The sequence below is a fragment of the Lasioglossum baleicum genome, chromosome 11 (genome assembly GCF_051020765.1).
Source record: "Lasioglossum baleicum chromosome 11, iyLasBale1, whole genome shotgun sequence".
In the NCBI taxonomy this organism is placed as follows: Eukaryota; Metazoa; Arthropoda; class Insecta; order Hymenoptera; family Halictidae; genus Lasioglossum; species Lasioglossum baleicum.
The window spans coordinates 17,085,582-17,099,451 of NC_134939.1; the positions used below are offsets into that span (position 1 = coordinate 17,085,582).

Sequence of the window (13,870 nt, forward strand, 5' to 3'; positions counted from 1 at the left end):
ACCGCGTGACGTTTGCAGGTAATTATCAAAGGAAATTCCAGTTTCTGTTCGCTGCGTTTTTTCCCCGGTGATCTAGCATTTTGTGAATCTCACGGAGGCACGCGTATGCAACGGTATTCACGCCGAGAATAGAATGATCACCTGGCGCATAGAAGTGTGCGACGCACTCGCCCCCGTTCCTTTTGTAAAGAAACTGTTTCGCCGGTCTGCGATCTCTTCAAAATTAGAACGGGAATTTTTCGAGTGACTGCAGCAGAACGTTTCACCGCGAATGAGACCGCGTTTCTTTTTCATGGCTAATCTGGTCGCATCCAATAAAATCAGGCAACGGAGTGTTTCTTAAAAAGAACATTTAAACTGCGGATTACGTATATGTCTGCAAAGAATTCACGTTGTGTTTTCGGAGGGACTTTCCGCGAAAAATTGGAGAATTAACTGTCGCTGTATACCACGTTTTATGTAGAGGATATCCTTTTCTTTGAATGGTCGAATCAAATTCCGCATCTATACAAGGCTGAATCGTTCCCTGAATGAAGTCTGGTCTAGCCCGAATACCCGTACTGATTGGAACGACCGAGGACGAATTTTGTTTTATTTCGTCCACGATATCTTGATTTTGATTACCTACCGGTCATTTCTTTTATTGGGGAGGCAAAAGCGCGCGCGATAGAGGGAAGTCTCGTCTCTCCACAATAAAACTGGGATCACTGATCGAATCGTAAGAGAGGTACACGTTTTTATTGGAGCATATGTATGGGCTAGCATTCAACCATAAACATACCGAAAACTTATTTTACGTCTGTAGATAAATTCTCCATAATCATTCTTCAATTTTTCTGACAAAATTAATCATTTGAAAATAACACAAAATAAATGGGAACAAGACAATGAAAGCGTTCCCAGCTTCATAAACTTTTCTAGCAACGTGTGAGAGTGTGCCAGCTGCGTAATTACATTGTAACATTGATAAAAATTTGATGCACTATCTGCACAGATTTAATAAAGTTCGAATTTCCAACATTAAATATCATTAGCCGAGGCGAAATTAATTCTTCGGTGCGGCTCCAATTCCTCCACGACCAGTCGTACTTAAACATTCAACGCATCCACCGAGAATACGAGCAGACATGTAACAAGAGCAAGAGCAACAAGTGCTCAAGATGTAATTACCCTCAACTTCGCTTCAGACACCGTTACCCTCGCTAAGAAATTTGCGTCCTGCAGAAACAGCAAAATAAATCGTCAAACTTCGGCGATGATTCCTGTCGAAGAAATTCCCTTGCATTCCTCCTCCTAATTTCCGGTTGCGAACGCTGGAGAATAACTCTCCCAGACACGTTTAGCCACCATTAAGCTTTTTGGAAACAATTTGCCGTTCTAATCCTCGCGTTAAAACCACTGAAACGTTTTTAATTATTTACGCGCACGCTGCAAAATTTCTCATCGCGAAATTCAAAAGAATGGGAATCTCTTTTCTGAACGGATCGACGTCTCTCGACGATATTTAAACTCTCCCCGAACATCAGTTTAAAAGTCCGAACAGTCGTGAAAGTTACAACGAAATTTCAATTTTTGAAGATTCCGAACCAAGTTGATCCTTAATACGCTGTAAACTTCGTCGCGCATTCAAACTCCTGTTAAACATTTAACACCGCCGGAAATTTTCATGGATCCTGTCCCTTTAATGCACCGGCATAGTCCTCGTATCTTCTGGATGCGCTAAGAGTTTCGAAGATCTCATCCTTCCGAGAGTTTGACGGATCTTGACAGCTCCCGAGTGTCTGGGAGCTTGCGCGGAGGCATAAATGCGTCGAAGGTTTGATGAGTCCTGCATACGTTAGCGCGACAAACTCTCTATCTTTAATCAGCTGCGAGGTTTCTCTACTCAATTGAGCATTTGCTCACCTTTATTCTGCATTCCCTGTTATTCCCTCTCTACTCGTTCTACTCTCTCCCCACTTCTCCTAATCGCTCTCCCTCTCTCTCTACTGTCTCTACTCTCTGCTCCACATTTCCCACCGAAAATATCATCGAACTGCACGCAGTCGAACGAAAAGAACCACAGCGACACCTGCAACCACTCAGCTACGCACTATCCCGCAGCATCAAAGGCAGCAGAAGAGCCCTCGAAGTCGGCACACAGGATCCGCGGATACGGGATCGAAACCGGCGCGGTATTCCTCGCCGATGAACAATTTCCCAGCGTCGTCGTAGGGGTAGGAAAATCTAACAAGACCCCGCGCACACGCATATACGCCGACACACCGATAGAGACAGAGAGAACATACATACGCTGACTGAGGCACACATATAAGGAGGCGGCAGGAGGGAGAGGCCAGCCAGGAAGAAGAAGGACGGAAGAAGACAAAAGTCTACAAAGACGGGAAAGAGGAGGCCCTCCGGTGCACCCCTGGCAACCACCCTCCCGCGGAGGGATGCACCTCCGCGAGTAGCAAGAACAGCGGCAACACCAGCCTCCCTCCAAACCGTAGGACGTGGCGCATGCCCATCCGGGAATCGAACCCACGGAGGCACAACGTCACCGGCGAACCAGCCGCCGGGATCGTCAGTGCGTTTGGCGAACAGTTCGCGAACGGACGTATTCTCCTCGTGGCCTCTTGGAGAACGCCTGTCCAAGAATAAACACGAGACTGAGACACGCGTGATCCGCCAACGCGGGGGTCCCTTATGGTCCTAGCCACCGGAACAGAAGCCACCATCAAAGGGGGCGGCTAGCACCTTTGTGAGATGCTAACAGCCGAGTTCCGATGGTCGTCGCTAACTTAGGACAAGACCACCGTTCACTCTCCGCCTCGTCCCGGTGCTGAAGCACACTGATCCGCTCGTATGGATCAACCGAGTCGCTAACCAAGATCCAGGATCGTCAAGGCCTCGATCCATGCTCGCGTTGACCTCGGAGGAACGTGCACCAAGGTCGGCCGCGATCAATGAGCCTCGCCACGTGACGAGACTCGTGGTGCTCCTCGATCTCTACACAAACTCCCACGTTTCCACGATCGGTCCGCGTAAATCGGTCTCGTGATTGAAACTCTCGGGCAGGTTTCATCGACCGGTTCGCGAAAGGTCTAATTCGGAGGTTCGTTAGATCTCTGCATGGTCCTGGAAGCGCAGAGGATTTTTCCTCGCTCCCGACACGTGGTCTTCTTTGGCGGCGACGTGGACTCTGTTTACGCGATTTTGACATTTCTGCGTGATCCTGTGATGTGAACAGCTCTCGGTCGGCTTTCGTCGCGTTCATTCGGACAGTTCACGGCTGGATGACTCGTATGAGAAGTGAACGGCAGAGAAAGACTACGGAAGGAGAGAGGGACAGTGAGGTGCAGTGCGATCTGTGCTAAGGAGACTCTAGGGACTACAACGTGACATGACGACGGAAACGTAAACCGCGAGCGTGGAGGAGGAGCGGATGAGCAGATTCGTCGACACCTTCGACTACGCTGCTGGTGAGTCCATTTCTTCGTCGCGATTTTCGTAGTACATTGTCCTCGGCGATTTCGAAGCGATCAAGCTTGCTCTCCTGGTCGAGAACATGTTGTTGTCATTGGTAGCTTCTTTGAGAGGTTCGCTGATTTGTACAGGTTCCAGAAATTGTCCTGAATATTTGAGTTCATTATTTCGTGTGGTTCAATCACATACAGTTTTCACATTTTGATTTTTAAAAGGGATTTTGAAATATGAAAATCTGCAGTGAAATTGTGTAGATGTTTATTTCGTTCTGGAGGAACTGTGTCAAATTTTTTCAAATATCAGCAGCGTTATTTGTTCCCGCACGGCGAAGGAACGCGGAGAATTTTCAGCACCTGTTTCATGTAAGGATCGCGCCGCGTAAATGAGTTCCTGTAAATATCCCCGGCATTTATAGGTGTACGAACTGTTTAGAACATAACACCTCACCCATAAATACCGGAGATATTTACGCGGTCCACTCTGTGTAAAATATTCGCGAACTTGATAAAAACTTAATCGCGTTGAAGCTTGCTAACAGCAAGAACTAAATTTAGGACGGGATATAAAAGTTTGCGAGGCGATAAAACACTGTATAAATATTCCCATAAAATCTTAATATCGTTCATTTGTAATAGCCGCGCGCAAAATACAGTCTCTATGAATAAATCTTAAAATGCGTATTATGTGCCGGATTAATATTCAGCGGAATTGCGTTATTTCCTGTAGTCTAGTGCTTGAACTTAAATTGCGTTCTTTGTAGGAGAAGGTATTTCAAATTATGAAATGAAACGGGATATTATTTATGTCGAAATTAGAAAATTTGCTGAACAGTTTCTGGTAAACCGACAGCCACTATTTCACCAACATTTGCGAGGAAAAATTCACATTCGTTTAATTCGTAACTGCAGCGTTGATAGAAAAGTACAAGTGTAAGTAGAATGAGCCGACCAGTGATCAGACACGGTTCCCGGCTTGAAGGCGAGTCCACAGGCAATTGACAGTCATCGTGCGCGTTCGGATCATTGGATAGACACGTGTAAAGCGGATTGTAAAAAATCGTCACGGGATTCATGAATAAAAATCAGCAAGGGTGAATGCGGAATGGAAACATCCGTCTCCTGCAAGGAGTTTCAGAGAAAGAGCAACAAGTGTTGCTGATATTGCACCGCGGAGACAATCTTTGATATGAATTTGTAAACAGTCCTGCCGAGAGAGAGGGAGAGAGGGAGAGAGAGAGAGAGACAGAAAGAGAGTGAGAAAAGAATAGAAAGGGAGAGAGAGAGAGTAGAGTCGACATGTTTCACGCGCGAAGATAGTTACAGGATTTGATTTAATCTCGGCCGGCGATGAAAAATGAAACGGCGATCGCGCGCTTCGCCGTAATAAATCCGCGGCAAGTGCGGCTCTCCCATCGCTCGCGGGTGTAATCGTTGAAAAATTAGTAGCACGTTCGCCGGGCTCTGCGTGGCAGGATAATTTTAACAACCTATCGAATCGAGATTCCCGAGCGATTACGCTATAAAACGCTGTTATTTTACGGCGCGCCGGAAAAGAATATTTTATTCGCCCGGGAATATCCGTCGGGCGATCAAAACGAATTTAATTAGAAGAGACAATCGGCGCGACGCGTCTTTAATTCGTCCATCCAGTGCTTTTTAGGTATTTATTTGTCAAAGAGCTGATTAGGGTCCCCGCTCGCTGGGGAAACGCTAAACGCGGAACTGGGAAACCGATGGGACTTATTAATTGATCGATACGTCCCTCGTTGACAGGATTCATTAATTAGCCCGGAATCAATTGTCGCGACCATTCTAGACAAATAGCTCGGGTAGAACGCGGTGGCTGGTTTAATAAATAAACTGATCGTTTTCAGTGAATTAACGCTCGTTTCAACGAGATTAATAACAGAGTAGAAGAATTAATTGAAAATATTTTTCTGGGATAGTAACAGTGTCTAGTAGACAGTAGAGCAATGCTGCTATCGTGGAAATTTACGTTTACGAGCGGGAAAGTAAATACCGATAACCGCTGACATAAAGTTGCTGCCTTGGATAACGGAAATTAAACAGTAAATATCTCACCACGTTACTCTGAGCAATTTTGTTCAATTATTAAGTTGCAGGACGCTTTTTCTCACGAACGAAGTAGAAGTTAGTCAACTGAAAAAGTTTCTAATAGACTGCAACAGGAAGTTAATCAGCTTCTCTAGGAGATCTTCCATTGGAGGAGGAGTCCAGGGCGTCCGAAAAATTTTTTAATCATTTAGATTTTAATCAGAAAACGTTGATTCGAGCTGCTAAATGGTTGCGTAGTAGCCGTAATAAACTACAGGAACGTGAGAACTACATCTTGAGTAACAAATGACGAGGACCACGGACGGACAAAAACACGATACGGCAGATAACCGCGGTCGATAAATCAAGAAAGAGATAAAACTCAATTAAATCCGAGTTCGCACGTAATTCCGTGTGATTTATCTCGTATGCTGATTCTATTTATCTTGCAGGTGGACTGGACGTTAGCTTTATGATTCACGAACCCATAAACGTCGGTGTTATAATTACAAGGATCGCGGGACCGCGAGAATAAAAAGTCGAATCCGAGGGCGGTTAACTGTCTCTTAACCGACTGGCAATTAGAGGCTCGGTCTGCGCGACGCGACTTGTTCGCGGGGTTAAATTAGAGGCATTCGGCGGGCAATTAGCGAGCCATTAATTTTTGCAGGTTGTCCGGTTAGCGGGGAATCGGCTGGCAGTTTCTCACGCGGCGGCGGCGGCGGCGGCGGTTAGCAAGTTCGAGCTCGCGCGTTGATAGGACGTATTATCGCGATAGACGCGTCGCGTCGTTATCGTCGTCGCGACGCGCGGCCTCTCCGCGGGCCCGTGTGTATCCCGTTAATTTAAATTATAATCAAAAATTAACGAGCAGCCAAGTCGGAGTTACGTCGGCTCGTCGTTGGAGGTGGATCGATGCAGACGTATCACGCGAGGGAGTCCCTCCGCTTTCGTTCATCGCGGAGGAAGCTTATCGGCGCGTGGCCGGCCAACAACCAACTCGAAAGAATTCACCGCGCCTCCTCTGCAAATGGCCCAGAAAATATTTGCACGGCATTCTTCCGGCGACACAACTTTTCGTCTCGCTTTTCCGTGACGGCCGCCCACCGGCGTTTTTTTTCAACGCCCGTTCGATAACAGCATGTCGACCTGTTAGACAGTACAAGTCCCATTACCTGGGAATTCCGGCTGATAAGCGCGCCCGCGAAACGAACAGCCGCCCCCAAGATTATTCGACGACCTCATACTCCACTTTTTTCCTCCCCGTTTAATCGCGTTGTTTATTGCCGCCGCTCTTGTTATTCATTGCGATTAGCCCCGCGCGACCCGCTGCAATTTTCCAACCCTTGTTGCGGACTCCGCGTTCTGCACTGATATTATTATAGAAACGTGAACATTTCATCTGACTCCTCTTTGTTGCAATTAAGCGAAATCTTAAATTTACAGCATAATTCGACTAACGTGATGGTGCAAATTTTGAAAAATCCCGGGCAAGTGAAACGGGAAAAGTGAGACGAAGAGTGATTTATTATTGCGGGTCTATTATGATTCCGGCAAGATTCCTCGTATAATTTCCGTTCCGTCTGAAAATTCTGCAGTCGCGTTGCGTTTCCCCGCCGCTCGTAGAGCCGGTGAGTATAGTATTTTTTTTTGTTCATCGTCCCCGACGATTTTATTTTCGCTGACGGTGACTTTTACATTAACCAACATAGCCGCGCAACAGCAAAAACGGGTAATACAGTCCGAAACATTGGATGACAGCTGGTAAATCCTCATCCCGGTGGGGCTTATACGCCGTTGGACAAATTGTTGCCAATCATAAATAATTGACAGACAATCACGAGGGATTTAGGTTTCCCGACTCGGGATGTCCATAAATTTGATACTGGTTTTGCGGAGAGACTCGGGGATAGGAATTTACAATGCGCTTCTCTTATTAATGTTACCGGTTTCTTCCCTCGGATTTGTTAGCATCGAAATGCAATTAATAAACCTGTCTGCCTGGCGTCACAGTTATTTTGCTTTCGATTCTGCTCCAGTCGAAAAACACCGAAGAATTCAACCCCGTAGAGTATATTGTAACCAGCGGCATATACCTAATGGCTCTGCAATCGTTTATTTCCTGTACTCGTCCTTCGCACATTGAAACATTCTGCAGAATAGTAACTGACAAATTACCATTGCTAATTCCCGTCGAATAAAATCGTAAAACATTATTTTATTTCCTCCAAGCAGAATTGTTTTTTCTCTTGAAAAGTGCGTTGGAGGCAGCGATTTAATTTTTAAATGGGTTGTTAATTCGGACCGCAAGTCCGGATATAAACAAATTTCGAAATGGACGTCCTCCATCAGGAAATCTTGCATCGTTCAAAGAACTTCGCTTCGTGAAATATGTAAATTGAAAGTCCGGGGATTTCGAGTGGCGAGAGAGTAATATCGCTGTCAGCGCATTTCCGGAAAAATGGGATTAGCTTTTGACACTTCGAAACGCGGAGAAACAGCCGAACAAACCTGTGGAGAGAAAGAGCGAGAGGGAGAGAGAGAGAGAGAGGGAGAACTCGGAAGGACCGAGGCGCGACGGGCTGGTAAAAAAATGGCGGCGGTCGGGTCGCGCACGATGCAAATACAAATTGCCACGTCTGAAACGAACGATAAAGTTATTCGTAAGCTCAAAGGGTTTTTCATTTCGAGAGAAATCGCGGACGGCTGGCCGGGATCGCGTGCACCACAGAGATTTGTAGTGGTCGCGCGTGATTCGAGGAACAGACGTCACGGACACACGTATATACATCAAGATCGCGGCTGCCTAAGAGTCGCACGCCTCCCCTAATCAGATAAAAGAAGATTGCGGACGAAATACCAGCCGGGCTCCGGTATTTTTCCTCGGTCCCGGGCTGAAATGCCGGCCACGTATATTCAAATACCATGTATCGTCGTAATTTGTAAAGTAAGCGTTCAGATTGCGATCAACGAAGAGTGAATTTAATGTTCCATAACTCGTAATCGGGACGTGTCACCGGTCGGTTCGTTCTTTCCGCGCGTGTCGAGCATCGGAATGGAACGATTCCCGGGGCTATATCGGTCCGCCCGTGTTTGCTTTGAATATCTCACAAGCCTTCTCTCTACCAGCTACCTTCCGCAAGCTGCTTTATCGTGATCGATGCATTCCTTTCGCGATCAAACGAGAACCACAATTAACACAATCGCTCACCGACTTCTCTTCCGACGCTAGCTACAATTTTGTTAGTCCCCGCAGTCGTTAAGAAATTCGCGATTGCAAGTTACCGTTGAATTTGCGTGATTGAGCGGTGCTCTATGCAATCGATACGGACAGCAAACTTTCCAGCAACTCGCCAAAGCGATTGGCACGACTCGCTCGCTGGTAAGTACACTCTCAAATGAGTAGTAAACAAACTAGATACATGTGATGGACACTTTAGCAGGATATTCGGTACGTATAAATGTTTGCGCTGAAAGCAATGCGATTAAAATGCTGTAACATCGACTTTCCTCTCGAAACGATCGTATTTGTATTGTTATTACGATTAACAACGTTCCATTAACCTTCTCATCGTAATCTATTCGTTTCAGAATGTACATTCTTCCTGGATTTATTGAATCGTTAGGTCGTTCGGAAAGTAATTTCGTTTTTCGTGTAGAGATTCGTAAATTATAAATAAAATTTGTTGGACCAGTGAAGTTACTCGGTTTTAATTTTTCCTGTGACCCAGCTTCGCCGAGATGAATGGAGCATTGAATTCTTCGAGGAGGTGGTCCAGGGCGAAGTACAAAATTGAGCGGACCGAAAAACGGAGTCCAGGCGGTGGGGAGAGGAACCGCGACATTCAGAAAAGGGTACGGCGAAGTTTCCGGGGGTTTTCGGCTCGCCTGGAACTCGTTCGTAACTGAAGTCCGATCCGGGCCGTAATTACAATTCGAACAAAGTTATGCCGGGCTGGATCGGGTGGGGGATGTGTCAAGTATTTAATCAGGGCCGAGTCGAGTCTACGAGAGACAATAGATGGCGACCAACCCCTTCAGCCTACCCCCCTCCAGCCCTCTCTTACCACCGTTGTCTCCTTCATCTCCTCCTCGCCTTTACCGCTCTCTCGCCGGTTCCACTATGACTAGGGGTGCAATTATGTCGACCTCATTTCAGCGCACCCCCACTTCTACCCCCCTAGCATTGTACTATTCCTCACCGTGTCCCTCTCGCCTTCTCCCTCTCTTTCTCTTGATTTCTCTCCCACCCTTCGTCACGAAATCGTCCTTTGCATACCTTGCCCTCTCTCTCTTTTCTTAGCCTCTCTGTCTTTCCTCTCTCATCTATATCCCTCCCGTGTGCCTCATCTTTTCTTCGTGTTTTCTTTCAATATAACCTCCAGCTTGTTGATTCTTCGACACCGACTGTTTGCCATTTAGGATTTTCCGCCGGAAGATTCTCTCCGAGCTACTTATTACCAGTGATCTTCTCCGCTTCGCTCACTGGCATTGCGACGGGAAAGAAAATAATTTATGCGACTCCGCTGAGCCCATTTCATCTGGGCTGTGCTCTGGAATTTGTAATTTCTTCCAGGAATTAGTTGCCGAAGATCTTTGTCCAAATTTTTCACTCAAAGACTACCGAAAGGAGTTTCGAAGGTGTCCCGAAGAACGCTGATCCAAGTTGAATATTTTGCGGTGCAGAAGTTCCCCGAGCTGCGGGTTGTGCAACGATTGCGAGTGGATGGCGGCATGCAGGGAATCGCCATTATTTTCTGGCAGTTTATTATGTTTTTCTGTATTGTTGACGTTCGCGGCGAAGCCGGGCATTTTGTTAGGCCATAATAAAGCCGTATCACAGTTTACGACTTCTTTCCCGGGAGAATTTGTAAGCGGACTCTCTTTTGTAACGGCGGCGGTGCCGTCCTTTTCGAAGTTTTATGGTCGAACGGCAACCGCTCTCCGCCGGTTTCTAGAAAAATAATTTCAACGTCACCACAAATTCAGGTTAGCCGAGCAACAAACTTCCACCGGTAATAGTTAGCAAGTATTTCGCGGTATGATTAATTCCGACGTTTATGTTCGTTCGCGCAGTTCCGAATTAAACAGCTGAAACGGTATGTGTTTTTGTTGTTGCCGGTACGATGGCTGCTACTCCATAAAAATAATAAATGTGTTGCCGCTGGTATCTTGTTGTCTCTTTCTCCCTCTCTCTCTCTCTCGCCCTTATGAATTGCAAATTTTCGCGCTTCTGCTGTCTTCCGCGTCGACCCCGTCACGTGTGTGTCTTCAAAACTTTCACTCCTTTTGCTCTAACCGGGCTGAAACACACAACTTGTCCGCGCCCATTAGAAAGTTACCGCCGACCCCAGACGACGCTCATGCTAATTCAGATTTTCGGAGACTGTCGCGCGTACGTCGGAATCGAGCGACCAATATTTATATTTCTTCTGAAAAAACTTCAAACTTGCCAAAGTTTGCCCGCATGTATTTATTCTCGGCAAGAATCTTTCATTTAAAATTCCCATTTATCAGTAGATGAGAATTATGCGCAACATAGGAAAACAGCTTCCCCAAAATTTCTACGTTCCAATCTACGCTCGCTGGGGATTCCTATCTCCGCGTTCGCATCTTAAATTTCGTCTGATCATTACGCTCGCTCCGCTTCGCTTTAATAAATCAACCAGCCGAGATTTATGCTAGATAAAATCAGCCCGGTCGTTTCGCAGCGTGCGTAAGTTCACCGACGGCAATTTGTCGCAGGAATTAGCCGATCGAGTGGAGATTCGTATCGCTAAGTATCTGGAAATAAATAAAACCGATCGATCGCGGCTGTCGAACAAACTTCTCCGCGAGAGCGCATCGTTATCGTCGACGCAGATTATTCCATTATACGATTAAAAACCGTGCTGGAGGCTTGCGGTATATTTATTCGAACAGGGAATATCGAGCTTGAACGACGCCTGGGCATTCATCGAACATTAAGTCGTTAAACTGTATAAAATGATGATTATTAACCTTCCATTTGCTGGCGCATAATCATTCAAAATCCTGTTAACAAGCTCCCGGTAAATAAAGTGTAAAGAACGAAGCGCAGTAAGTACCGAGGCAAAATTCTGGTCTCTCTTGGATGAAACGAACGAAATTAGTAGTAGAAAAATGATCGCGAGGAATATCAGCGGGATTTGCGTCGGTACAAGTTCGCGGAACAATGGGCCGTCCGAGCCGAGGGTTTATTACCGAATGAATTGCCACCCTCGCGGTGGCCGCATCGACGGACTATGCAATTTAGAACGAGTTAATTGAAGTGCAATAAGTCGTTAAAACTCTTGAGCAAATTAATTAATATAAAAGCCGGTTAGAATAGCGCGGTAGTGGCGTCGACGTCGGCCAAAGCTTTGCCTGGTTCACTCCACCCCCCGCGCGTCCGCCAATCGGCGGTAACGACGATGGCGGAAGGGAAAACGATGAGAGATTCGAGGGAGGACGAAGGAAAAGTACGGTTAATGAAATAATGCACGCCCGACGTAGTCTTCGAGCACGCAGCTCCACGCGGCAGATTTATCCTTTCCCTGGAATTACTGACTAAAAACGCCGGACCTACCCCCTTGCTACGACCCTCCGGCACCCTGCGATGGAATCGCGGAGCTGGCTAGATCGTACGAAGCAAAAGAATCGCGTAATCTGTTTAATCATTAAGCCTGGCCGCGACGCAACGTCTGTAACTATGCTAATCGGGTTTCGCGGGGATCGAAGCTTTCATTCTTTAACTTTGTATGCGGATATTCTTTCCGGATTTTCCGATTTTCAAAAGTGGGAGTAATGTAGGGCCGATTGTGGTTGTGCTGAACAATTGTATGAATATATTTTTTTGGTAAAATAAACATTGCAGCGATGTAGGATCGGGGATGTTTCTACAGTCTCGTCCAGATTAGGATCCCTCGAAGAATCTCGGTGACTCCGTGTCCTCGAGTTGTTAATGTTTCTCGAAACCACCCCCCGCTGTCTGTAGCCACCCGTTCCGGAGGTGTTCGGTTATGCGAGCGCGCGCCCGCTGACTTCGCTGAAAACATTTAGTCCGGCGAAACCGGTTTTAAAAGGTCTAACGAACTGTGAAGTCGGGCTAATTGAGTCTGTTGCAAAATGCGACCGTATCTCTCCGCCGGAACCAGTTTACGGCACTGCGACAGGTGTCACGCGGCGCCGTTTCATTGCTTTACGAGTGCTAATTATCTTAAACGCGGGGGTGTGGGAGGGAATGTCGACGCAGCGGGGAGAGAGAGAGCAAAAAAAAAGGAAAAACGTAACCAGCAAATCATTCGTCGCTTTGCTTATTCTCCCGTCTCTCCCTCCCTCCCTCTCTCTTTCTCTCTCTCTCTCTCTCGCTCTCTCTCTCTCTCTCTCTCTCTCTCTCTCTCTCGCTCTCCTCTCGTCAGTTCCGGCTGATTATTTCTCGCGGAGCCGACGCAATTTGTTCCTCTTGAAGCCGCGCTACTCGAATTTTTGCATTCCAGACGGAAACTCCGACGCTGCTCCTAATTATAATGAACCGGGAATGACTAATGACGACGCTTTTGTAACAAGGACTCGCTCTAACTCCCCTGCCCCCGGGAACACGAGCTTAGACAGCGTATTTTCTGTCGCCGAGAGCTTATCGGCAGCCCCTTCAATGATAAAGGAGCCTAATCATTCGTTTACCCTGCGATCCTCAGGGAAATAATTGCGTTATTTAACCCGAGGTAATCCGTGAATTTTTTACTCTTGGAACACTGTTCAAATGATAATTTCACGATTAAACGTCTTCACACTGTCTCACGAATGAGTTCAATTAATTCGTTGTTGATATCATTTTTTCCACTACAAGTATCGGAACATACTACTGACAGGATGTAATATTTGCATAGATCGAACGGGAAACTAATTACAAACATTTGAATGCTCTTACTCGAGGAATACATGTGCAGGCGCGCAGGTAAAAGGACATTGTATACGTGGACTATCGAGGGTATCAAAGGCTGAAGTTTCGATTTCTTTTGAAGAATGTGATATTGAATTTCGTGTCATATTGGATTTTTAATATTCCTTATTCCGTTCCGGTGTTCGTTTCAATGCTCGGAAGCTAAAATCGTGATATATGATCGCGAGAAACTTTTTATTTTCTCGTTACACGTCGTCGGAAGATTTCGTGCAACGAATGGAAAATTTCATATCACTCCTCCTCCTTAATTAATCTTTTATTGCAAAAATATCTCTCGATGTCTACTAAAAATCGAATAACTCTACAAATCTTTTTTTCAAACATTGTAATGTGCATATTTAGTGTTGACAGACATTGTTATTGCATTTACTGGTAGTTATTCTTGTAA

General features: G+C 46.1%; 1 protein-coding gene across 10 annotated transcripts in view; it reads left to right on the top strand.

Moving 5' to 3' along the window:
* The first annotated feature begins 2,557 nt into the window (after positions 1-2,557).
* Ten-m (teneurin transmembrane protein Ten-m) overlaps positions 2,558-13,870 on the top strand; it is a 534,210-nt gene continuing 522,897 nt past the window's right edge. For all 10 annotated transcript variants that reach the window (XM_076433904.1, XM_076433921.1, XM_076433902.1 and 7 more), the window contains exon 1: positions 2,558-3,464. Coding sequence is in view for 8 of the 10 variants with exons in the window: in XM_076433902.1 (XP_076290017.1) it covers positions 3,428-3,464 (37 nt within the window). In the remaining 2 variants the exon portion in view is untranslated. The remainder of the gene's footprint in view (positions 3,465-13,870) is intronic.